Source organism: Alexandromys fortis, unplaced genomic scaffold, assembly GCF_014885135.2.
Source record: "Alexandromys fortis isolate MF-2015 unplaced genomic scaffold, M_Fortis_MF-2015_v1.1 scaffold_164, whole genome shotgun sequence".
Classification (NCBI taxonomy): Eukaryota; Metazoa; Chordata; class Mammalia; order Rodentia; family Cricetidae; genus Alexandromys; species Alexandromys fortis.
Window position 1 is genome coordinate 1637663 of NW_026068047.1, and position 26236 is coordinate 1663898.

The 26236-nt window shown below is 41.8% G+C and overlaps 1 protein-coding gene across 1 annotated transcript in view; it reads left to right on the forward strand.

Moving 5' to 3' along the window:
- Snap91 (synaptosome associated protein 91) overlaps positions 1-26236 on the forward strand; it is a 108424-nt gene that overhangs the window by 69926 nt on the left and 12262 nt on the right. Inside the window, exons 12-23 of the mRNA XM_050118935.1 lie at positions 2822-2931; positions 4750-4865; positions 10513-10527; positions 10655-10816; positions 15840-15947; positions 16569-16841; positions 17068-17145; positions 17329-17400; positions 17793-17876; positions 19184-19267; positions 23818-23952; positions 25560-25709. Of these exons, the coding sequence (XP_049974892.1) occupies positions 2822-2931; positions 4750-4865; positions 10513-10527; positions 10655-10816; positions 15840-15947; positions 16569-16841; positions 17068-17145; positions 17329-17400; positions 17793-17876; positions 19184-19267; positions 23818-23952; positions 25560-25709 (1387 nt within the window). The remainder of the gene's footprint in view (positions 1-2821; positions 2932-4749; positions 4866-10512; positions 10528-10654; positions 10817-15839; positions 15948-16568; positions 16842-17067; positions 17146-17328; positions 17401-17792; positions 17877-19183; positions 19268-23817; positions 23953-25559; positions 25710-26236) is intronic.

Sequence of the window (26236 nt, forward strand, 5' to 3'; positions counted from 1 at the left end):
AATCTGATGCCCTGTTCTGGCCTCTGTAGGAACTGCATGCACATGGTACTTTTGCAGACAATTAGGAACTCACAATACACATAAAGAAAAACAAATTTTAAAAAATCTTAAGGAATATGTATAAAAAGAAATATCTGTTTGAGACTCTGCCTTCAATTTATTTGGGGTGTGCAGCTAGGAATAAGACTGATGGATCGCTTGATTTATATTTTTTTGAGAAAAGATTAAGTTATATTTACAAGTGATTCAGCTTTCTCTTAGAACCTGAGTTCTTAAATAGGTGAGTTTTTCTCGTACTTCTGTGACAGCCAAAGCCATGTGTATCTGTATAATGTTTTGCTAATTGGAAATTCTTTTCACACATCATAAATCTCTATATCGATCAGGAACAGGGTGTTATGTGTGTTTTAATGATACAGAAAAAAAATGTTAGTAGGTGCCTTTGCCCCAAGCATGGCTGTTAGAGTAACCATAATAGTTCCTTCAGCCGCCCCCCCCCCCACCCATTCTGAGCCGTCGAAGGACAGTGGCAGGGTTCTCCCTGACAGGAGCACGTGCTCTCCCGGGCCTGTAGTTCACATCTGCCACTGGGTATTTTAGGCAGAGGTGTAATAGATGTGCCTTTTTTTTTTTTTTTTTGACACATCTCCATTATGTAATTGCTGCCATTACAGATATTCGGGGGTGTCATTACGACTGTGCCAGAGACTCCCAAATGGCAGACGCTCTGCCTGTGCCTGACTGGCTATTTAAATGCTCACAGGGCCTGAAAAAAAAAATTTAAGCAGAAATCTTTTCAATTTTTCCGAGGCAGAAACAAACCTGTGTGAAAATGTCCAGCTTATGACTCCTTAGTGTGGCCAAATCAGGGCTTACTTTAGGACGGTCTTTTTTGACATTCTAGCCAAATGGAAATTTTCTGGTTTTTGTTTTGCATAATGATGATGTTCATTGGTGTTGTGTTTTCTGAGCCCCCACGTTACATTAGAGGTTCCTGGGATACACGTTTCTGTATCCGCATTAGTAGTGTATGTGCGGTGTCTTCACATTCTCCCTGCTACTTTATAGACCGTCACTTTTTCTAAGTTTATTTACGAGTATTAGTTAAAAATTGAAGTATTATTTTTTTTTTCCTTGTTTAAGAGCAGTTAGTGTCCAGCATGGATAATATGCCATTAGCTGTGTAGCTAGTGTTTCCTGATTCCATTGATGAACTTTTCTGTTCCATTGGGAAGCCTTGAAGATCAAGGGGATACAAACTGGAAAGGAAGAAGTCAGACTTTCACTCTTTGGAGATGATATGACTGAAATCAGAGAATCATCACCCTTCACAATTGCCACAAATATAAATATTTTGGGGTAACTAACCAGACAAGACCTGTATGACAAGAACTTTAAGTCTTTGAAGAAAAAACTGAAGACACCAGAAAATGGAAAGATCTCCCATAACTTCCTTATCCATCCTTTGTTTCAAAGTGATTTTTGTGACATTTTAAAGCTTTCTTTAGGGCTGGAAGATGACTCAGTGGTTAGAAACACTGGCTGCTCTCCCAGAGGACCTGGGTTCAATTCCCAGCACCCACATGCCAGCTCACAACTGTCTGTAACTCTTGTTCCAGGGAATCCAACACCCTGAAATAGACATACATCCAGGCAAAACACCAATGCACATAAAGTAAAAATTAAAAAAAAATTAAAAAGATTCCTTTAGCTCTGCTGTATTTGAAATAAGGTGGCAGAGCCTTTGTTTGATCCTGATATTCATGCATTTTATTTGTGGAAAGTTATAGATACTAGATTAGTATGATCACAAAATTTTTAATTTTCTAATACATAAAATATTAACATCTCTATAAAACTTATAGGAGACAAGATTTGTTTGTGTGTTGCCAGGCAGTGGTGGCACATGCCTTTATTCCTAACACTTGGGTTGCAGAGGCAGTCGGATCTCTGTGAGTTTGAGGCCATCTTGGTCTACAGAGTGAGTTCCAGGGCAGCTAGGGCTACACAGAAAAACCCTGTCTTGAAAACAAACAAACAGAAGAATTGCTGTATATGTGTGACCTGTTCATGTGTGTGCATGTGTGTTTGGAAGCTAGTGGTTGACATCAGGTAGCTCCTTCATTCTAGGTCCACTTTACCTTTTGAGAGAAGCTCTCTCACTGAGCCCAGAGCTCACGGATCTGTCTAAACTGGCTGGTCTGTGGGATCCAGAGCTCTGCCTGTCTCTGGCCTGTGACCTCTGTGGGGTTACACACACATACTACATACAGCACCTGGCTTTTTGTATAGGTGCTGGGGGACAGAACTCAGGTCCCCGTGTTTGCACAGCAAGTCCGTTACCAAATGAGCCATCTTCTCAGCCCAAAGGTTTAGATTTGGGCTAAATCTAATATGATGAGGTACAGGCGATATCCTCACATTGTCAGTGACTTGGATCTTAAATGTGAATTAGTCCCTGCCAGCTATGAAGTATTTATGTTAAACATCCAGATGTTGAAGTTATCTGAGATTTCACATGAAGTACATTTAGATTAAGAGACAGAAATATTGGCTTTATAGCTGCTGTCACCATTGGCCATCTTTGACAGCTAGTTTCCTAATAAGTTTAAGTTCAGTACATACATTTATCTTGATTTTAAATACACAACTAGAAGTTAGGCCAACTGTTTTATGTAGTTACATGTAGCTGTTCCATCTCGAGGTGTGTTTGGCCCATAGTGATTATACTCGGAATGGCGTGGGTTTACGGGCCAAGCCCCGTTGCTCAGTGGGATTCCGATGCACCTCTGTTGACCTGTGCTGTGCTCTCCACTTGCAGTCTTCTCCAGTCACAACTGTTACATCGCCTAACTCTACACCAGCTAAAACCATCGACACCTCCCCACCGGTTGACTTATTTGCAACAGCATCTGCGGCCGTCCCAGTCAGGTCAGTTCATGAGTATGTAGACAACAGGTCATTAATATTTTGATTTGATTTTTGTTGTATTTTGTGTACTGTATTGATGCCACGTGGTTTAGCCAGGTGAAATCCAGTCCTGAGACTGTGTGACTGGGGGTTCCTTTTGCAGGGTAAGGTAAGTTCTTAGAGTGACTTTAAGTCTGTGTCCCTTCAATCCTTGGGAAGACCAATGCTGTCACTCATAAATTGAGGGAAACTTCTGGAAGACTCATATAGTGCTGGTCCTTCAGAGGTTGGATGCTATGCAGAGTATCTAATAAAAATCAACTCCTCCTGTGAGAAACTTAAAAGGTGTTTCAGAGTGCTCCAGAACCATTAACAGAGTGGTTGTACAAACGTGTAGTCCTAATACTCAGAAAGCCGAGGCAGTTAGATCATGAGTTCAAAGCCAGTCTGGACTACATAACCAGTTAGGGGCCACACTGGGCTTTGTGGTGAAACCCTGTCAGATGAGTCAACCTCGCAGGTGCAGGCTGATTGCTTGGCCATGGAAGGAAGTCAGCTAAGGTGGTAGGAAGAGACCAGGTACACGTGGCTGCCGTGTGCTGGGGGAAACAGGGATGACTGAGTCTCAGAACTGCCTGAAATAAGTCAACAACACATAAGGGCTTCCACAGATAAAAATTTTGGGTCACCTCCTTCTCTCACTGTGAGAGGATTCTAGCCTCACTTTAGAGTGTGTGTGACTCTCTTATGAATGCATGCTAGAGACTTCAGTTTTTTCGAGAGACCTCAGTTTTAAGCAGCAACAAATCTACTTACTGCTTCTGTGTTTACTGCGTGCTACACTTGCTTACTTCTGCCTCTTATGTGCTTGGCAAAGCCAAGTGCTATAATCTTATTTGTGTGTTGCTGGGGACAAACCCTGGAATCCACACATGCCTCCTGATTAAAGTTTTACTAATAAAACATTTCCCATTTTTGTTATTTATTCTAATTGTGTTTAAGTCTATTACTGAAGCAAACTTGGGGATTAAACAATGCCTTCAGGAGTTTAAGTGTGGTGGATTCCTCTCTTCAGTTGAATATTGATTGGGCATCTACCATGTAAAAGGGTAAATAAAGATGAAGGCAGATGGGGAGCTTGGGGCTCTGAGGGCTTCTAGCCTGTAGTCAGTGCGCCTCAGATCTAGTGTAGCCAGGAATCATAGGAGAGTCGTGTTAAAATAAAGGTTCTGATGAAGTTACAACAGCATTAACCTGGAAGTTCGCATTTTGAATAAGATTCCAGGACACTAGGGATTTTGAGCCCATCTTTTAATCAACAAAACATAGAATTCTATTTGGAATTTTTACCAGTGGATAAATTTTGAAAAGCTTACTCAAAGTAATATAGGCCACTGAAAGGCAAACTTGATGTATTATCATCTAATTTAGGGAAAAATAAACTGTTATTTTAATAGCATGTAGTTTATGAATTCTTAAGACAATTTTTTTCTACATTTAAAAAATAGAAAAAAAGATAATCTCAAAGTTTTGAGTTCCAATTCCCTGTAGTATTTTACCCAGCTTATTATTTTTACAAATAAAATTTTATTGAGATGGAGCATATTGTGTTTTACTTTTGCTATAATGGCAGAGTTGAGGAGTGACAGAGACCACCTGTCCCTCAAAGTCCTTTACAAAAATCTTTGTGTTGCCCATCTATTCCTTTGACAAAGGCGATTTTCCAAGCCTTTGTGCAGCCCACACAAGTCTTTGATATTGTCTGCATAGGTCTTGTTGTAAGATACTTTGCATTACAATGTTTCAGTGTCTGATTGTGAAGTCCTGCTTCCCTTCCAGCGCTGCTAAGCCATCCAGCGACCTCCTTGATCTTCAGCCAGACTTCTCTGGAGCGGCTGGGGGCGCAGCAGCGCCTGTAGCACCAGCAGCTGCTGGGGGAGCCACTGCGTGGGGAGGTGAGTGAGTCATACAGGCCTGGGGATCGTGGGGCATTTTCTGTGGTGGTTTTAATCTGGGCTGTTATGGTTACATGTGCATTCTGATTATCAATAGAATATGAATAGAAATATGATAGAAATATGGTTGGAAACGCTCAGAATGACTTCAGCTGATCGGATTACACCTTGAAAGACACAGAAATTCTCCACAGTGCAGTTTAAAAGTTCAAATAGCCATATACTATCTAAAATTGAAACAATAGTATTTTTGTGTTTCTAAACTTTTGTTTTCTAGAAATGGATATATTAGAAGTGAATACTGCTTGGGTTGGTGTTGTTATTCCCACTGTGTCTGGCTCCATGGAGTTAAAATCTACCATGCCTCTGTTTGTATCAGAAAAGGTCTAGCCTACACTGGCTGGCCGAGAGGAAGCACAGCTAGGCATTTCAATTCCAGGGGATTCATTAGTCTCAGAAAAAAAAACAGCTTTTCATAAACATTTGATTAAAATCATTTAAGATAAAGTAAAATTAAAATAATTGTAAGTGTTATGCTCTACAACAGCAAACTAGCAATAGGGTTAAGATATGACACAACTGTGAAGGTGACACAGGGAAAACTTAGTCACTCAGAAAGAGAAACACTGACAGATGATAAAGCTAGTCTGCAGGATTTGAGGAACTGGAGATTGATAGGGATTTGTATAATGTCTTAGCCAGGGTTTCTGTTGCTGTGAAGAGACACCATGGCAACTCTTAGAGAGAAAGGAAACCATTTCACTGGTGCCAGCTTACAGTTTCAGAGGTTTAGTCCATTATTATTCTGGCGGTCAGTATGGTGGAGTACCGGCAGACATGGTTCTAGAGACGGAGCAGAGGGTTCTGCATCTGGATATTCAGGCAGCAGATGGGGAGACTGTGTACCATACTGGGAATAACTTAAGCATATAAAATTTCAGAGTCAGTGTCCTTAATTAACAGTAAGTAACAAAGTCAAATGAAGTTTCATTGCCCTAGATAATAAGTTGTTGCTGGGTGGGCCTATTAAAGGCGGTTCAGTATCACACCAGAAGCACATTCTGGCGGGAGCTTTCTCTCTAGGAATGTGGAGGCTGCGTGGCACGTTAGCTGTGTTGTTGCAAAGCCAGTGGCCAGACATCCTAACCATATTGATTGCACTGTGGAGAAGCCCAGGGGAGGATTCTGTGTGAGCAGCGCAGTGTGTGGGTCAGATGGCAGAAATCGAACATCCAGGCAAGGAGGGGCCTCCTGGCTCCTCCACTGGCATTTGTTGCCCCTTCTCCCTGAGTCTGCCCATCCTCGGGTCCTTGTAATCTCTTCATCTTATTACCCACAATCTGGTAACAAAATTAAAGAACAATAAACAGCTCAGAACTTAAGTCGACAGCAATAAATGTGAACATTTTAAACATTTAAACATTCTCCTGTCCTGAATAGTCAGCTGCTAAGACTATAGCTTTTAAATGTTTAAATCTGCTCCTTAAACTTCACCTAACTTTACTACTGCCTTTCGGTTGCGGAAGCAGCTGTGGCTGAGGAGCCTGCGTGAGGACTTTCTTCCTGAAAGCACTCATGTGTTCTGAGCTTTAGCTTTTAAGTGCGTTCTTTTGGTTTGCTGATGATGATTTCATTCATACAACGTACTGTTTTCCTGTTTGATAACTTTTCAGATCCATACCCTCAAGTCAGATCTTTCTCAGCCATAAAATTCATACTTAATAAACCGTTTGTGACAAAAAAAATGGTTTTAGTTATAAATTTGTTGGGTTATATAAGACTTCTGAATATTACATGAATGTGTTATTTTTTAATTCTGTCATATATTTAAGTCAATATGTGTTCATACTTTCATTATTTAATTCTGTTCTTTGACAGTTTCATATACGTAATCTGATTACCACCCCGACCCCATTCTTACCTCCTTCCCATCTCTCTTAGTTCACTTTTTATTGCTGTGATAAAGCACCGGGACCAAAAGCAACTTGACTTCATCTTACACCTTACCTTACAGTCCAATATAAAGGCAAGTCAAGGCAGGAATCTGGAAGCAGGAAGCCGTGGAAGAACACTGCTCGCTGGCTTGATCAGCCTGCTTTCTTGCCCAGGGGTGTCACCACCTACAGTGGGCCCTCCCACACATGAAAATGATTATGTACTTGCCTATAAGCCAATCCGATGAAGGCATTTTCTCACTTAAGATTCCCTTTTCTATGATAACCCTTGTGTCAAGTTGTCCCGTCAGTGACTTCCCCATCCCAACCAATCTTTTTCCCAGGTTCATGGCTTTGGTTTTGCTTTGTGACTCGTTTAGTTAAATTGGCTCCATCCATACGAGTATTAGATTAGAACTATGCATTAGAATCTGCTGGGGTCACCAGAGAGTACACGACTGAAAGCAGTAAGTCCCCTCTCCCTAATCTATCGGTAGCAAATAGTTTAGCATTGAGGAGTAAGGCCCCCTGAGCCCTTCCTTCAGTGCAGCACTGTTGAGGGATACACCACTACACAGACCCGATGCTGGCATTCACGGCTGCTGTGCAGTGGCTTAGTATGCCTGATGGCGGCATTTCAAACCTGCTGTCTTCTCGCCCTCTTTCCCACAATGTCCCCTACACCTTAAAGTGGACACAATGGATACATCAGGGCTAAGTACTCATCTGGTACTTATTCCCAGTACCTATATAGCCATGAGCCAGTGCACTGACCCCCATTCACCTTGAAAGAGAGGTTTCTGTCTTTAAGGCTGAGAGTGGCGTTTGTCTATGGTATAAACATATTATAAAAATATTTATAAGGCAGTTTTATTCTGTAGCAACTCAACTAAACAGTGGTATTCCATTTCCCCTGAGGCCCATGTTCTGCTCTGGTTTGCATTTTTTATGAACTCTGCAGTACTAGGCATAGATTCCCTTCTGGGGAGTGAGCCTTAAGTCCTAACAGAGGGCAGCTGGTTACCCTCATAACAGTAGGGCCACTAATGCACATTTAGTTGCTTCTTGCCTGGCACATTGCCTGGGTAAGTCTCTTCGATGGTTTTTCTCCTCCAGCTGCTAATCTAGAACCTTCCAGGACTACAGAATCTAGCCAGCAGGGAGGAATCTTACAACCCAGTTCCAGCCTGATTTGTTTATGTCGTGCAACCAAGATATATTGTATCGTTAGCAGTGGGGTCTTATTGGCTAATCCTGGTAGAAAATCAAAGAAATTGCCAAAGGCTGTGTGGCATGGAGGGCCTCTGTGGTCTCCTTGACTAACAACAGCCTATCAGGAGACGTCCCACCCGGTACCAGCTTTTCCCAGCCGTGCAGCTCATTTCTCTTCAAACTCTTTTTTGGAAAGTAAATTATATTTTTAAAATTCGATCACAAGATAATAGGTTTCCATATGGATTCTCATACCCCTTATTTTTCAGGTTAACCCTCCACCTAGTCCTCTCATCTCCCCTTCTCACCACCCTCTCCCTATTCAGAGCTATCTAATCCCCAGGGCTCCCCCTCCCCCTAGTTCCTACATCACACTGTACACACAATGGCCTCTTTCTAGCTTCCTGGTGTCTACTACAGGGTCTCAATATTGTGTTCACACCTTTTAAGGCTAGAACCATTTGGTGACCTTCACCATTGCCCTTGAAGTGGTTTCTTTTTCTAACCTTCTCCACTAGAGGGAGCGCGCCTCATTACCAAATGCCAAGACCTTACTTAGTAGGCTGGGAAGGCGTTGAGAGTCGGCCTGCCGGCCTACTTAGGCTGTACCTGTGTCTCAGACAGCCAGAACTGCAGCGTTCATTAGCAACAGAAAAGCTGAGGGGGAGATTTATTGATAAGTAATTCTCAAGTTCTAATAAAAATAATGAAACTTAAGAGGCTTACCAAATGAAGTAGGAAAGAGATGTCTGCTGGAGTTGAGGACGACGTCTCGTTATAGATGTGTTTGCCTCGTACTTAGTCATGTGTAAAGTATAAAATCAATTTCCCAGTCTTATTTCCTAACATTAAGCCACAACTGCTTTTGAATATTGTAGGATTTTAATTTTATATAACTAGACAATAAAAGGTGAACTCAGAAGCTTATTTGAACATTCTTATCTGACCTTTAGAAAGGATTTCAATATGCAAAGATGAAGACCACTTCAGAGGTCCATGAATTCTTCGTAGGGTGATAGCTATCGACACATTTCCATTTCTGGAGACACATTTTAATGATAATATTTTTTATATTAGTATAACACAACAAAATTTCAGCAAATTCATGTTTTAATAATTCTAGTTTAAAATTACACATATATTTATTTTTTAATTAGACTGATAATAAGCCCATTGACAGAAAAAAAAACAGGGATGTTTTGAAATCACCCTTTGCCTACATAATAGAGCATTCGCCTTTAGCCATAATAAATCTGTGTTTCAGAAGCAAAAATAAATGAGAGACTGTGAGTCTGTGTATCTCACTAGAAAAACACTCAGTTTCCTCTCATAAGTACTTAAAGTTTCTGCTTTTTGAGAAATATAAGATTGCAGCTAGGGTTTTATTGATATTGGAATTAATAACCAGCATGCATTTGAAAAATAACATTATGATATAGTAGAACTAATATTTTCCACATGGATTACTTGCTATAATCGAGTGGTTTTGTGGTCCACTGCCTACCACGTTAAGAAAATCTGGGGCTTGCATCTGTAGGCTGTGCTGAATACACACACCAGACACGAGAAGGTTTACAGGTGCTTTGAAGTTCATACTCCTAGCTTTCCTTACGGAACACTTGATGTGTTCCAGGGATGGATAAGCCTTCTAAGCGAACTAGCACATTTAGTCTTCATAGCCAGTTGTAGCTCACCGAAGGATGTCTGTTTCTTTGTTACGAGATTTAACTTCTATTTCTTATAGTGAACATTTTTCTAGCCATTTTTATAATGCAGAAAAGGCCTTTGATTTTGTATCTCTTATAAATGAATTGAATTCTCCTACTTTAATTTGTGTCTATGGTTTTAATCCTTTACAAATAGTAGTTTCTTACTATCTAATCGCTGGCACTGTTACTGAGAAAGAGCTGCCACGATGGTTCGTTCTGTCTTCTTGGTGCAAACTTGTTACCGTGCCTGTGGGCACGTCTGTGGGGCACTTTCTGGATTAATGATTGATGTGGGAGGGCCACATCTGTGGTTACTGCCACCCCTAGACGGTTGTCTGAGTTGTATAAGAAAGCAGCCTGGGATACATAGGGAACCCAGTCTCAAAGATGGAGAGTGAGGGTAGATGGGGAAAAAAAAAAAAGAACAGCAACAGAATTCTGCTAATTACAGATTAGCATCAGTCACAGAAGGTGACAGGGATGTACAGGGGATAATGAAGGTGAAACTTTATCCTTTGGGATATAGGTTGGGTTTTTCAAAGTTATTTAAGTCTCTTGACCTCCCTCGCCCTCTGCTTTTCCATCTGTAACCTGGGTAGGTTGTTCTGGGGATTGCCTAGGGTCCCTTCCTGTTTGAGAGTTGGTAATGTGTGCTCCAATGAAAACTGGCCTGGGGAGGCACAGGAAGCTCCGGTGAGCCTGAGCCTCGCCCTACTTGCACATTGGCACGGTCCGATGTTTCAGCTGGAACTCTTGTTTCTTCCTATGCTGCCACTACGTGGACGTGGATAGACCTTTTGGGAGAGGGTGAGTAAAGCCATGTTTCCTAGCTCCTCCTGGGAGCGCCACCTGCGGTGTCTCCCTGTGGCCTTAGGAGTCTGGTCTATCTGTCTTTTCCTCCTTTCCCCTCTGCTCTGTCTCTGGTGAAATACAGATTCCTTGGCTGCGCTTTCCTCTGCTCCCTCTGAAGCACCGATTTCAGACCCGTTTGCACCAGAACCTTCCCCTCCTACTGCAGCCACTGAAGCAGCTTCAGCTTCTGCCTCAGCCACCACAACCGTGACGGCTGTCACTACCGAAGTGGATCTCTTTGGAGGTTAGTCAGTCACACCACTGCTCCTCCGACGCCTTTCAAGATGGCTGACATACCTGAGATTTAAGGCCTTTGAATTGCCTTGCACAATGCTAAAAACATAGCAAGTTGTAAGTACTTTCCCAGGGTTGGTTTGTATACATTTGACTGTGCTAAAGTCATCAGCTTCTCTCCCTGTAGTTCTGGCACCTTAGAGCAGAAGCTATGGCCCTTTGAACACACGGATCTTACATCAGGATCTGACTGCTGCCAGACTCTGGCCCACACATGCCCTCCCAGCAGGGCCTCAGTGAGTGATCGCAGGCTTCTGACACATTTAGGTGTGGCATTGGGGCCAGATTAGAACCAGCCTGGGGAACATTTGAAGACCATGAGAGAGCAATCCTAGCCTAAATAATTTCTTAACATTTAGACCCCCCCAAAAAAATTGTGAGAAATTAAAATTTGGATGGCTTGTCAAAGAGTTGGCTGGTATACCTACTTTTGATTGTTGCGTCCAAATAAGATGCAGGGTCATCTTGATTTTGGAACTTTGAAGGCCATCTGAAGTGGCACTTGGCATGCTGATTAAAACCAAGTACAGGTCAGTCTCAGAAAGGATTGATTAGAAATATGCTTTTCATGTAGATGCCAATTCTGACCCAGTAAAATTCCCCACAATATGCCTAGATAAGATGAGCATGAGAAGCCAGTTCATCTACATACTTGAATCTGAGGAAAACCACTATGCAAACTCAGAGAAGTGTGTGTGTGTACCACATACACACATCCAAGGGGTGTTAGACTCGTTATAGTTTTGTGTTTCTTCATTACCATATAGCATATTTCCCAGGGCCTTTTGAAAATATTATAAAGGAATTGAAGGAAGCAAGTGATATTGAAGCCAGGAGAGGTTTGGCGGGTGATGGCAGAATCAGTGCATTCCCTTGGGCACGAGCACTTACACAGGCACATACCACTCAACTGTGCAGTGCCCTCGACGCTGAAGCTGTCCAAGACAGGTGGTAGTAGCTAGACACAGCATTTCTGTCAGTCTCACCGAAGAAGTTGTCTGTCACCTTGCTGAGTCTTCATGCCAACAGGGAGACACACATTTCTTAAAAAGCAGAGAAGCGCAGACCCTTGAGCATTTCTCTAGCAGGAACCACTCAAAACAGCGCTCTTTGCCAGTGTTGCCCTAATCTTTTAAAATTAATTTTTTGTTGTTGTTTTGGCTTAAATTTTTAAAGATTAACTCCCTCACCCTTGCTCTCTCCAGCACCATTGCTGGCGTTGAGTCCGAGTGGTCTCTCGTGCATGATCAATGGAGAAATGATCAGGTTAGACAGCAGTTTTGTACTACAGCATAATAAAGCCCAAGATATTTACTTTGAAATACTGTTTGAGCCGTTATGCTATTTGTGATTGGTGTCTGTCGAGCAGAAAAATCTGTATCTTTGTAAATATTCTCATGGTGGCATTATGTTTGCCTTTAAATACAAGTCTTAAGATGAGGTACTACAGAGTCACATCATGAAATACCAAGAACCAGCGGCCCTGTGTCTTCATCAGTGTCCCTTCTGTCACCAGGCAGGGACATGCGTGAGGACGAGCCCTTCTGCAGGTTTCCTCACATAGTCTATTACTCTGCTTCGCTCTGTGAGCTGCCTCCTGGCCGCAGACATCTGGAACAGCTCTGTCTGCTGCAGTTGGGTCTCTGAGTGCACCAGGGCATCGTTTATCGTCTTCAGTAATTCCCCCCTAATCTGTTTCATGCTCTTCCCTGGTTTATAACAAATCATTTAGAGCTTTGACTTAAACTTAATCTCTGCGGGCATTTCATTGGCCAGCTTAAAATATTTGGGATCTCTAACATGGGTACCAGCCACATTTTGTTTGAATAGCTTTAAAATGTCAGATGTGGGCACACCGGGGAGGCTGTTGGAAGAGAATAGCAAACTTGAGGCCAACCAGAGCTATGCAGTAATTTCTGGACCTGAGCTACATAGGAAGCCCTCTATCTCAGAGATATATACTCTTATGAGTTTCTATGTGATGTCTCTAGTAATATAGATTTCTCTAGAAACAAGTATAGTAAGTTTTAATTTAAGAAAAATATGGCTATGACATTTCATAAATATAAATTTTTAAACATTAAAGTTTAAAACATTAAACATAAGCATTAAGAATCTATGCCTTTTAGTACATTTGAAATGGGAGCTTGGAAGAAATACTCAAATTTATATCTATATAATGTTTTATTATTCTATGTTAGTAATTCATTTAAGTTTTATATTGTCTTTTCTGATATTAAATTTACTAAATCTTTCATTTTAAGGCAACTTTTTAAGAAGTAGAACCTGCTTTCTCATGTCTGACAGAACAGAATTGTAAGATACATTGTGCTTTAAGTTTTTACACAGATAACTGATAAATGACAGCATTGCTCTTTTCAAATATCCTAGTTGGGGGCTGTTGAGATGGCCCATGGTGAAGATGCCTCTGCCAAACCTGATGACCCGCATCTCAGTCTCATTCCTAGCACCCACGTGATAGAAGCAGAGGAGAGACTGAAAAAAAAATCCCTTTCCTACATTCATGTCTTTGGGAAAGGTTTTGGAGAGAATTTGAGAGAAGCTTATAACATGGGTGGCAGCAGGGCCCCTTCTTTTTAAGAGAAGCTTTGGTGGGAGTCAAGAGTTAAGTTGCTGATGTTTAGTCTTAACTAAGAAGAGCAGTGTTGAAGAGATATGTGGCTGATGGGGAGAAGGAAACCTCTCCTAGAAGGAGACTTTTCTTGTGCATAGGTAGTGACCGGAAGAGCCTAGGCTGTAAGCATCTCTTGGAGCCTGTTACTAATACATTTATTCTAGAAGCGATGAGTAGTATAGTGGACAGGGTGTGGTTTGTGACCGTTCAGTGTAGCAGCCAAACACACAAAGCTCCAGCCAGCAGAAATGGGCCAAATTCTGACCCGACCACTTGCTGGCTGCATGGCCTTGATCAAATTACCCAAGTTATTTTTTCAGCTGAAAAATGTAAGTTCCATAGATTTTCGTGTGCAGCAAGAGGCTCTGAGGTATGTATATGTTATGGAACGGCTAGATCAAGTTATTTCACATTTTTTTTTGTGGGTAAGACACTTAAAATCTCTAAACGTTGGTTCCCTTCTTGAGAATGGAGATAATAAAAAGCACCGTGTGAAATAGTTACAGAAGTTAAACTTGGTCATTTGTTCTTGTGGTTTCTGTGATTCTCGGTGCCGTTGGCCCCAGCTGTGGATGCTTAGGCATGAAAGGAAAGATCCCTGAACCGTGGCATGATATTGGGAGCACTTCCCCCCTCCTGCCCTCTGCCTCCCTTAGGGTTTTCACGCTGCCCACTAGAGTTGTCTGGAAAGTGGGTCTGCACTGAATCTCCAGTTTGTTCACATGGTTCCTACCCCTAGCAGAGCAGCAGACCTTCCCTCAGGATAGCTGAGAGGAGTAGTCAGTTCAAATGGACGTGTGCCATGTTGGTGTTTTGTTGTTGTTGTTTTGTGTTGTTGTTGTTGTTTCTCGAGACGTGGTTTCTTTGTGTAACAGCTCTAGCTGTCCTGGAACTAGCTCTTGTAGACCGTAGACCAGGCTGGCCTTGAGCTCACAGAGATCCACCTGCCTCTGCCTCCCGAGTGCTGGGATTAAAGGCTTGCACCACCATTACCTGGAGGGTCACCATGCTTTGCTCAAGGAACTTTTAACGCAAATGAGTCTCTTGTAATGTCATTTTTTATTCCACAAAACATAAAGACTCAAGCTGTTGCTTAAAAGTTTTATGCCTAGGCATATTTGTTACTTGCTGCATTCAACTGAGAGGCAAGGACCTAGACCACAGGACTTCTTCAAGCTTTCCACACTGAATGAATCTCTGAGAAAGCAGCTATACTGCGTGACATTTCTCATAGTTGTCCAGTTCCTCTTAAGGAGCAAGGGTCAGTTTGCTAGGACACATCAGTAGGTACTATAGGAAATCAGGTTTGGGATGACAAGTGGCGGGTACAAGTGGGGTGATCCCATCCTCTGAAGGCTTCGTCTTTGTTCTTGCAACTGAAGACTTTCTGCATTAACTCTGTAATGTAATACGTAATACGGTTCGCTCGTGGGCAGACACTGGGAATGGTTTGCATCTCTCAGCCATCAGTGTATATTTAGGGCTGGGGATGTAGTATGCAAGGCTATGGGTCCCACCCCTAGCATTGAAAACAAGAAAAAGAAAACATAAGTTGGGCCTAGCTGTATGTTCATGGGGTTCCTTCTGTAAATAATGCACTTGCAGTCTTAAAACATGAAATTATATTTTTAATCTGTTGGAAATGAATCACTTTCCAAATAACTAGAAAATATAATAACATTTGAAAACAATAAATGTGAGTAGAAATAAAGACATTAAGCATCATGCCCTATTTTGGTTAACTGGTTGTTTCTTTCAGAAGAGTTTCTCTTGTATCCAACCATTCTTTCCAGGGTTAGTGAAAATTTTGGTGAATCCCTTCTAAACCTTTCATGTTAATAGTATGGTTTCTTTTTCTCTCTACACTGGGCTAGTTTTAACTTTGGAACATTAGTTTACATAGCTATTAATATTTAATATTAGTTGTATAAAGAAAAGACATTGGAATTTTCTAGAAGTCAGAGGTATAAAAAGTTTCAACAAAGAGGTATTATCTGGACATGAAAGTTTAATGTCTTAAATTACATAGTAAAGTTATTTTGTGTTTTGATTTTTGCATCCATTAATTTCTAATGAAACATAAAACATGCTTTTTAGAACCCTTATACAATGAGAATCTTGTTGGATCCTGATGGTCTTCAGTGGTATCCGCATGCCTCCATTCAGGTGTTAGCTAACAGGGGACATGCAAAGAATAATGTTCTGTGATTACCAACAGTGCATGGAAACATTCGTGTTGTATAAGGGAGCTTTCTTCACAACCTAACTCAGTTCTTTTACGATATTTTCTTCTCTTTTTATTCCTTTAATTTCTGTTACTTTAAAAACTGCACCCAAGATGCCTTTGCAGCTTCTCCTGGGGAGGCCCCTGCAGCATCCGAAGGGGCCGCCGCACCAGCTACCCCAACCCCAGTTGCTGCAGCTCTTGATGCATGCTCAGGAAATGGTGGGTTTACACATGAGCCAGTCTGTTGTTTTTCTGTCCTAATGTGAAACCTGCATAGTTAGATATGGCCATATGTTTTTTTTCCTGATTTTATTTTCTTATTAGTGTAAACTGTCATTCATCACAACTGAACAAATAATGCCAACACTTAAAACATTAAGATGATGAAGTGCATACTTATCAAAATTGGCAATTCCTCAAGATTGACAATTTTTCTCAGTGCAAGTATGCTCTCTTAATGTTTTCCCCCTCTAATGCATTCTTTTATGATATTGAGTTCAAATATATTGGCATGTTTTAATGAACCTTCAGAACTACCAAATTGACTTGATTAGGTGAGGGCACAAAAGATCATGATCCCTGAACCAAAACTATAGGCTAATCTCACAGCACCCTACAAAATATTTCAGATTCAATTTGTGGTACCAACTGTATTTTCTTCTTTCTTTAGAAAAGCATCCTAATTGCTGACTTCTGCTAATAAGATGTTGACCCTATGTAGCCGAGGCCTAGCTAGCGTGTAGATGTGTGTGAAGTGTCTTTTTTTACCTGTAGTTACGACTCTGCCTCTTGCTTTTTCCTGACTGATGCTGTGTGTGTCTCCACTTTCCTCTCCAAAAGACCCTTTTGCCCCATCTGAAGGCAGTGCAGAGGCTGCTCCTGAGCTGGACCTCTTTGCAATGAAGCCACCTGAGACCAGCGCTCCTGTAGTTACCCCTACAGCTAGCACAGCCCCTCCAGTTCCCGCAACTGCTCCTTCTCCTGCTCCCACCGCTGTGGCAACCGCTGCTGCCACCACCACCGCCACTGCAGCTACCACCACTGCCACCACCTCCGCTGCCACCACCACCACCGCCACCGCCGCCGCTCCTCCTGCTCTAGATATCTTTGGTGGTAATTTGTTGTTGTTACTGAATTTCTCCCGTCTGGTGGCTTGAGTCTGGTCCTGTAATGCACTCGTGACTCTTATGCATGAAAGCTATAGGTAAATGGTTCTGTAGAAACCATTTGCTACTTAACCCAACGTTCCTCTAAATGCTCGTTCAGAAAACTGGCTACTGATGCTGTTATAGGCTTGATTTTTCAGACTGAGTGAAGGCCTGTGTGTTCTTGGTCTTAGATTTGTTTGATTCTGCTCCTGAAGTTGCTGCAGCGCCTAAGCCAGACGCAGCTCCTAGCATAGATCTGTTTGGTACAGGTAAAGCCAAAGCAACCATTTCTTCAACTCTGTTTCTGTAGATGTGTCCTTTGTTTCTGTAGATGTATCCTTGGTCAAGCCCTTTGTAGTTGCTGTGATAATGCATTTGTTAGATGTGTAACTTTGGTTTCAGCTTTCTCCTACTTATTTCTACTTGGTTTTGGTTTCTTTCACTTTTGGAAGATGCTTTCTCCTCTCCACCACGAGGGGCCTCTCCGGTGCCTGAGAGTACTCTCACTGCTGACCTCTTATCCGGTGAGTGCTTTGCCAAGGTCAGGCCTTCAGAGCTCTCTCAGGAGGGGCATGGGGTGGGGGCGGGGGCTTATGTGGGGAATGATGATCCAAAACCCTATAAGTTTGCCTTATGTGTTTTAAAACTAAGAATTTACTTAAGAGAAGATTCCCATTCTGCAGACCATTGTCAACTGGTGAGGGTTGTTAATAATTTCAAATATAATGTTGGCAAAGAAAAAATTCTGTTTCCCATTGAAACTTCAGTACTGAAGAGTCCGCTTTAATTTGCTTTTCTAAACCGTTAAGATTTTCCCACCCTCTTCCTGTAACTGTGAAATCCTGAGGCCACTGTCAGGGTTCTGGGTTTTATTGTTCCAAGGGTGACTTGCATGTTCCCGTGTTCTTCACTGCAGTGGACACATTTGCAGCGCCGTCTCCTGCAACCACTGCCTCTCCAGCAAAGGTGGAGTCCTCGGGTGTGCTAGACCTTTTCGGGGGTGCGTATCTCTCCTCCTTCCGCACTTAAGCCATCTGGAGTGATTTCTGTTCTGAGTAGATTCTCCTCTTTCTTTCTGTTTCTTTTGCTTCTTTTGACTCTCAAGTTGCTTTTGTCTCGTACTTGTAAACTTTAAGTTGTCCAGACCTTTTTCATTTCTTTGCCATCATCCCTTTCATCTTCATTGGTTTGTTACAGCTTTCATTGTGTGGCCTAACAAAGCCAGAACGTTTTTCATGTGAAGTCTTCCTGTTTTCAGCCTTTTTGTTCATCCTGATTTTTAATCACTTAATTGGAGTTCCTCTCTACTGTTTTCTCAAAGATCCTGATATGTTGATTACATAAACATTCTTAAAAGCAATAATGACATGAAGTGGGTATTTCGGAATTGAAAACAAGCCAGTCATATGTCATCAAACTCAACAGCATGAAGTTTATTTGCATTGAATTTGGTGTTTTTAAATCTTTCCACAGAACTCAGAGATGTTTTTTAGGTTTAAATGTATCTGTTCTTCCTTTGCATAGTATTTGAAAGCAGAACTATACATGGACTATATTGATTGTATTTGTGTGCATGAAAAGTCTAAAGTTCTTTCTTAGCCATAAACTTGCAGGAAGGAGACAGGTCTGAAGTGAATCATGGGTACCCATAAAAGTGAGTGTCTTTGGGCTAAAACATCATCTTTGCAAATTGTAGCGACACAGACTAACTATTGTTGCTGGAGCATCCTGGTATATATGAAGATACAAGGAAGATACTCCTGAAGGTGCTCAGACACCTAGGTACAAGGAGATCTGCTGCAGCTGCTGCTGAACTGGGCATAGTAAATTTTTAGAAGCTTAAATGGGAAATGAGAAAATTATGTTTTTAACCTTTGTTTAAAAAGTTTAAAATCTCAATCCTGTTTTTAACAAATGGTGAAAATCACTTTGAAACATTCATTTGAATAGTATATCTTTTAATCTTCCATCAAGGCACTAATTTTTAAATATTCTAGAACTCTCTTGAGAGGCTATACTCTTTAGAGAAGGCTCTGGTGGCACACACCTTCATGCTCTTGGTTGGGGAGGGGGGAGTCCCAAAGCAAGCAGGAACTGCAAAGTAAGACCCTATCCGAAGATATAAAATAAAACAAACTGCTTAGATCATGGTTTGGTTCACTTGGTCATTTCACGTAGACCGAGGAGGCAAACTCACCATACAGAGTATCGTGTCTGTGCATGTCTCTACATATATCACACTTGAATTGCCTAGTTACTTACTGTTTGACCCTCTTACTTTCTTGCTGCATGATGGATAATGAATAGATGCATTTGGAAGTAGTGCTTCCGAAACCCAACCAGCACCGCAGGCTGTTTCTAGTTCATCAGCATCGGCAGATCTACTAGCTGGTAACTGATTCAATTAAAATGGCATTTTATAAAAGTTAAGTTTGGATATAGTTTTATAAGTAATAAATGCTACATAATTTGCAAGGTATATTTTTAAATTTTTCTTTCAAGACATGAAATTGAAGGCTATGGCACTATCTATAATAGAGGGTTTATTATTTCTTAGAATTTATTAAATTAGTCCTAAACCCACAGTTGTATGTATATAAACCACCCCTGCTGATTCTCTCAATTTTATTTTCAATTAGCTTGTTTGTTTTTATTTGACAAAAAGGTAATGTGCTTTGTGTAGCAATTCTGTCATATAATGGCTGCTCATACTTTTTGGAAGGAATCTGTGGTAAACGATGCTGTAATGTTTGACATTTGGTTTTGTAATATGTGAATCACCACAGGAGAAACCATTAGAGATTCCTCCTGTGGAAATGCTGTGACAGACATCATGAACTTTTTGACAAGCTGCTCATTTTTCTGTCTGAAAACATGGGGTGATCTGAGCTTTCTAGGAAGTAGATGGACACAGTTTGCTGAGGTAGAACGGACTGATGAAAGAATGGCTCAAGGACGCAAACACACTTCAGACCAAGCCTGAGCCTTCTTTGGGGCCAAGACAAAGTGTACTTAATGAGCGGCACACTTAGAAAGTGGCCAGATGGAAGGCCCCATCTTTTAGGCTTTGACCCAGCTTAGCAGAGAAATGCACAGCATGCTAACCTTGCTTCTAATTTTGTGTGAGGGGAGCACAGAACTAGTCTAGCAGAGTCCTCTTGACACGCAAGGGCAGCTTTCAGTGTACCCCGGGGCACTTCAAGGGATGCATTTTGGTCCTCAGGGTAGCAAAGAGGTAATGAGTGTGAGTCACCTAAGCACAAGGGAGTCCCCAGTCCAGAACCCCTCGCTTTAAATGCCTTGGCAGTCATGCGGCCCTAAAGAGTAACCAGTTTTGACCAAGGGTAACCATAGCTCACAACCTAGGATTGCACAGGATCTCAACACCAGTTGGATCAGGCCAGGGAGCATGCTAGCGTTCTCAGACTTGGGATGAATAAGATTAGAGCTAGTGGATCCTCCCCTACCTTCAGTGCTGCAGCAAATTTCCCTTGGGGTCACATCTCTCCTCCAGGAACTGGAGGAAGTAGAGGCAGCCCCACTGTTCACCTTCCTTGCCTCGGTAATTCTGTCTGGTGGCTTCGGGCTCTCCAGCAGGACTGGCTCTTTTATTTCTTTCATAGCCCCTTTGGCTCCTTGACCAGAATGATGCTCGCATTTGCCAGATCTCATCACAGCGACTGCTTTGAAGAACCAGGCCCCCACTTTGAAATCTCTTAGCTGTCTGGAAGCTAAAGTGTAACATAAGACTGTGCCCTTCACATCCCCCACCGCTGCTGACTTGAGACAAGGCCTGCCAGCCTGCCTGGCTTTCCTCTCAGCCTGGATGCATTTCACAGCAGCTTCAACGTGGCCAGACACTTTCTACCTCTTATTAAACCAATACATTCAGTTCAGATTTCTCAAGCTCCAGCAGTACGGTTTTAACAGGCCACTGAAATAGCAGTTTCAGAGCTCCTTGGTGGAAACGGTACTGCTGCCTTTTAAATGAGATAATTGATTATAAATCTTTGGCTCTAAAGTTGTGGTTAAAATCAACTGTTCTGGCTATCTGAAGAAGTCGTTCTTAGATGTCTGTTGGTCTGGCATAGATGAGATTTGTCACTGGGGCTGCTCAGACCCACTAAACAGGAGGCCGACCACAAGACCACACTGTTCCACTGTCCTTAGTCCACTGCCTCACTGAGCCCTCCAAAGCCAAAGCCTGAAATACTGTTTCCAAAGGAGCTTAGAGCACTAGGGCTTAAAGCCTACAACCTGGATCTTGGGAAAAGGCAAACATTTGCACGGCATGCCAAGTCAGAGGCTGGTGACAGAGCCAGAGAGTTTGATCCTAGGGGATTGCCACAAGATCTAAAGCACCCCTGGGGAGGCAAGGATCGCAGCTGCACGGGGATTTTTTTTTCCCCCAGAGGCTCACTTTGGGTCATGTTACACACACACACACACACACACACACACACACACACACACAGAGAGAGAAAGAAAAAAAAAACTTAAATTATTCAGCAGACATGTCCATTCTAAAATCTTACTAAAGTGATCTAGAAAAGAGACTAGTGACAAATGTTCCAAGGTCTATGCACTTTTTAACCGTGTTGTTGACTCTGCTCTCCTGTTCCATCCACTGCCTTTTCTTCTGACTCTTTGAGAGGAAAAATTATTGCATAAACATTCATGTTTCTCTGGGCTTCCTACTTAAAAAAAATTAATGTTTAATTCAAGCAAGTTTGTTTTGGGTGTTACAGTCTACTTTGCATCAGACCATTTCCTGTAAGTTACTTTGGTCATGGGAGATCTGATTTTCTTAGCAGGACAACACTTTCACCCAGTACCCTGTTAAAAGAAATTTTAAATTACATTTTTAGTTTTTCTAAAGTTTAATTTGAGAAGCCAGTTTTTCCTGTTTTACTTAACCAAACAAAAAAAAGCATTTCTTATGATTGCGTAAATATGACCGCGTCAGGAAGACAACGTTCTTAGTTTTAAAAACATTATGGAATATCAGCATCATTGTATCTCCACAAGTCAGCATCATATCTGCAACTCAGCTCACAATGGTAACCACCACCTACATAAACAAAGAGCTTTTAAAATAAATAAATGGGTATGGTGGAGTATGTCAGTGATTTCAGCATTTAGAAGACCAGAAACACAAGCAAGGTTCCCAACTAGTTTGAGGCTGCATAGTTAAGGACTGTCTGAAACACAAAAAGCTTTAAAATTACATCACTTTTGATTTATACAGATAACATGACTTGAATATTATTGCCCACTGCTAAAAAGATGGACCAAAGTTTACTTTAGAAAAGATAGGTTTTGTAAAATGCAGTGTTAATATATGTATATATATATATATATATTAAAGATTTATTTATTATATATACAGTGTTCAGCCTCCATGTATGCCTGCAGGCCAGAAGAGGGCACCAGATCTCATTACAGATGACTGTGAGCCACCATGTGGTTGCTAGGAATTGAACTCAGGACCTCCGGAAAAGCAGTCAGTGCTCCTAACCTTTGAGCCATCTCTCCAGCTCCAATTATATGTATATTTTTGAAATCTATTTGTGAAGAAGAGATGATGGGACTAAATTTGAAAAGAAGCATATACAACAAATTTGGTTGTAAGAAAGACTTCCAGGCGTGGTGGTGCATGCCTTTAATCCCAGCACTCAGGAGACAGAAGCACGGAAATCTCTGTAGTTGATCAGTCCAGTCTATATAATTTGCTGCAGGCTTATCTGGGGCTATATACTAAGACTGTGTTTAAAAAAAGAGAAGAAAAACAGATGGACTTTTGCTAAAAATAAACCCTTTTATAATAGAAAACTACTGAATCTTACCAAACAATTATCACCTCCTTGCAGGTTGCATATTTTTACACAAAAGCAACAGTCATCTTAGGCTTCTGTTTTCTGTTGCTTGAGAGACATGATCTGCTTGCTTGAGAGACATGAGAGACAGAATTCAAAGAATAAATAATTTGAGATCTGATTAATTTTTATAAGTCTTTATCATTCTATCAGTAACCATTAACTTACTATTTCAGGAACTGTGCTAAATATTAATAGAAAAGACAGGAGGAAAAGGCACACAGCTCCTGGACCTAGCCAGCTGTCTCTGGAGTTGCCTGGGGAACACAGGCATGGAGACATGATGGGAGTGGCGTGGAGCTCTGCTCCGCACACTGAGGACAGTGATATATATTGTGGAGTGCAGCCAGCAGCATGTCATGGACCTCCTTTCTAGGGGCCTGTGGCGTTAGGAGCTGTGAGATTGGCCACAGTCTGGTTTTCAGGGGTGGGGAGCAATCAGAGTCAGAGCCAGAAGGGGACGCCAGAGAAAGCGATTTGAGAAGTAACTGTCAAGGTTGCCGGCTCAGAGGGACTGCTGGCTGAGCTGCAAAGAGAAGACTAGAGTGGCTGCAGACTGCAGTGGCTCACCTGAAAGCAGTGCTGAGAACCTGCCTACCCTCTGTGGGACCAGGGAGCTAAAAACGTGGAAATTGGGGATTTGATGCTCATTTTTTTATTTACATTTTATTACTGTGTGCAGCTAAACATGTAATTGCCTGTTACTGCCATTGTAAAGTTTCAGTGCGATGATAACTTATCTGAAGTCTAACCCTTCTTTGCTGTGTATTTCATCAGAGCAGATTCTGATAGGCACAGGTTCTAATGAGGTTCACTAATGTGTGTGTTTCCTACTCGAGTGCCTGTTTCAAGAGCTACCTCGTGTCTGGTTACATTGGATCTGTCATTCGTACCTGACAGGTCAACATGCTTGGAGAAGCTCTTGGCCAAACAAGCCTCCTGGTTTCACTAGTTGCTAATCATGTGGTCATGCTTCTTCAACTCCCATAGCTTTTTCTGACTGTTTTTTATGGTCTTTTCCCTATCTCCAGCTGACATTTTTCTGGGACTTTTTTTTTTCATCAGGATTTGGGGGTTCTTTCATGGCCCCTTCTACAACACCCGTGACTCCAGCTCAGAATAACCTGCTGCAACCCAATTTCGAGGCAGCTTTTGGAACAACGCCTTCAACTTCAAGCAGCAGCTCCTTTGATCCATCAGGTGAGTCACCGGTTCTTCAGACGCTCTTCCTTATTTCTGGTAATATAGCACCGACCTCCCCAGGTTAGTGTGATGTAGGAAACTTACAGGTGGATATTGTTAGCCTGGTTGATGGCTCTCAGCCTATAGCTCGTTAAATTTTCCAGGACACGTTTGGTAGCTCTAAGAATAACCTCCTGTCCTTTCTTTTTCTGTTTTTGGATTCTAGCAGAAATCTTACCACACCCACCATCTATTTTGCACGAGCTCACACGCACATGATTTAGCGGTGGTAGAGGGAGGACAGACACTCTGTAGTGACTCTCTGAACAGTGTCTGAGTGTGTGGACACCCCGACACACACCCCGCTCCTGCTGTTGCTCACACCCTCTGAAGCTTGCATGGCCCTCGTTTTATGAAGTTGAGACACGACTAGTACCTTTGCTTCTAACCTTTCATCACTGCTGTCATTTTGTTTGTATTCTCTTCCATCCTCCTCTTCTCATGCTGGGTCCTTCCTACAAATTTTCAATTGGTGAGTTTTTGGCAATTAAATGTGTTTCAAGAACACCCTAAATATATTATCCCCTGCCTGACAATCTGGATGCTTCTATTGCCAGTGCTGACTTGAATGCTGTCTTTCCCACCTTAGAATGACTGTGTAGTGGTGTTGATGGTAGATGTACGTAGTTTCTTATAAGAATGTAACAAGCCCAACATTTTTTTATGTAGATAAGGTATTAGCAATAGTTTATGGATATTCCAAGCCTGTATTTTGGACAGTCTTTCTGTATTCTAGGAACTGAACATGTAGTACTTGTCATCTGGGGATCAGGAACACCAGTAGTGGCTCTTGACGTCCATCCTTAAAATCCCATTTATTTTAAATAGGCCCAAAACATATAACCCAAACATTGTGACAAAAGGAAGGGGGAAATCAAAATTAACTGCCTCTAAAATGGGACCAAGCGGCTTTCCGATACATATTCCTAGATGCTGACAGAACACCATTTATCTTATGCTCATTCCATTGGACACTGGGGAATTACAGTTTTTCAATTACAAATTGCTTTAAGACTGAGCATCTTAGGTTAGCTAGGGTAAAGTTATTTGTAGTTCACAACACATCCCTACCATTTAGAATAAAAAAGTGATAAGTGGTTTCCCTGTTAGAGTAACAATGGCTACTACTTGTTGGAGTGCCTGTCCAGAGGCTCCATTGTAAAGGACATGTGGGAAAATGTTTCCTCATTGACCCTCCCAGCAAAGGCCTATGTTAGTACCATCCCTATTTACAGGTGAGAAAATGGAAGTGTCCTCTCCTGATGCTCAGAGCTTAAGGGGTGTGGCTGAGTTTCAGCCTGGCCCCGGGCTCTCTCTAGTACGTTACAGCACAGCCTTCCTCCCCGTCTTTCCCCATGCTCATTAACGTTTCCATGTACTTTGAGTGGACACAAGTAAACATGTTCTTTTTGGTGTTCATGGTCACAAACCATACGAATTACGTTGTCCTTTTATAATAATGTATCTTTGTGTTCCCGTGGTTCCATTAAAGACGTCTTTTGCATATTACCTCTCTCTTGTCTCTTTTTTCCAACTTTTCTGAACCTGGTCTGTTTGATTTCCAGTGTTTGATGGTTTAGGTGATCTTCTGATGCCAACCATGGCACCATCTGGGCAGCCTGCACCTGTCTCGATGGTCCCACCCAGTCCTGCAATGGCAGCCAGTAAAGGCCTTGGAAGTGACCTTGACTCATCTCTGGCCAGCTTAGTGGGCAGTGAGTAATCTAGTTTTATTTACTTGAAGCATGTGAGAGTTGAATTCTTTTTCCCTGGTTTTGCTTATGGGCAAGTGTCTTAAGGAGTGGATCACCCAGAGCCTTTCTTTAGAAGGTAATCACTTGCTATTCCATTGTTCTTGCAAAGAATACACACTTCACTTTTAATCTAAATTAAAAAAAAAAAACACTAAAAAGCCCACACTGCCTTGCACAGGTAATATTCAAAGGCATTCTATAGAAGTACATAACCATCTGAAAACAGATTTATACTAAGTACAATATATTTATAGTATCTGAGTTTCATTTTTCAACAAGTACTTATTGATTAGGAGGTATTCTTCCAGGCCTTAGGGATGAGTCAGTGAAAAAAAAAAAAAGATACAATTTCTATTCTTATGGCCCTTACAAAGGGCTGAGACAGAATAGTGAAAAGCTCTCTCTCTCTCTCTCTCTCTCTCTCTCTCTCTCTCTCTCTCTCTCTCTCTCACACACACACACACACACACACACACACACACACACAC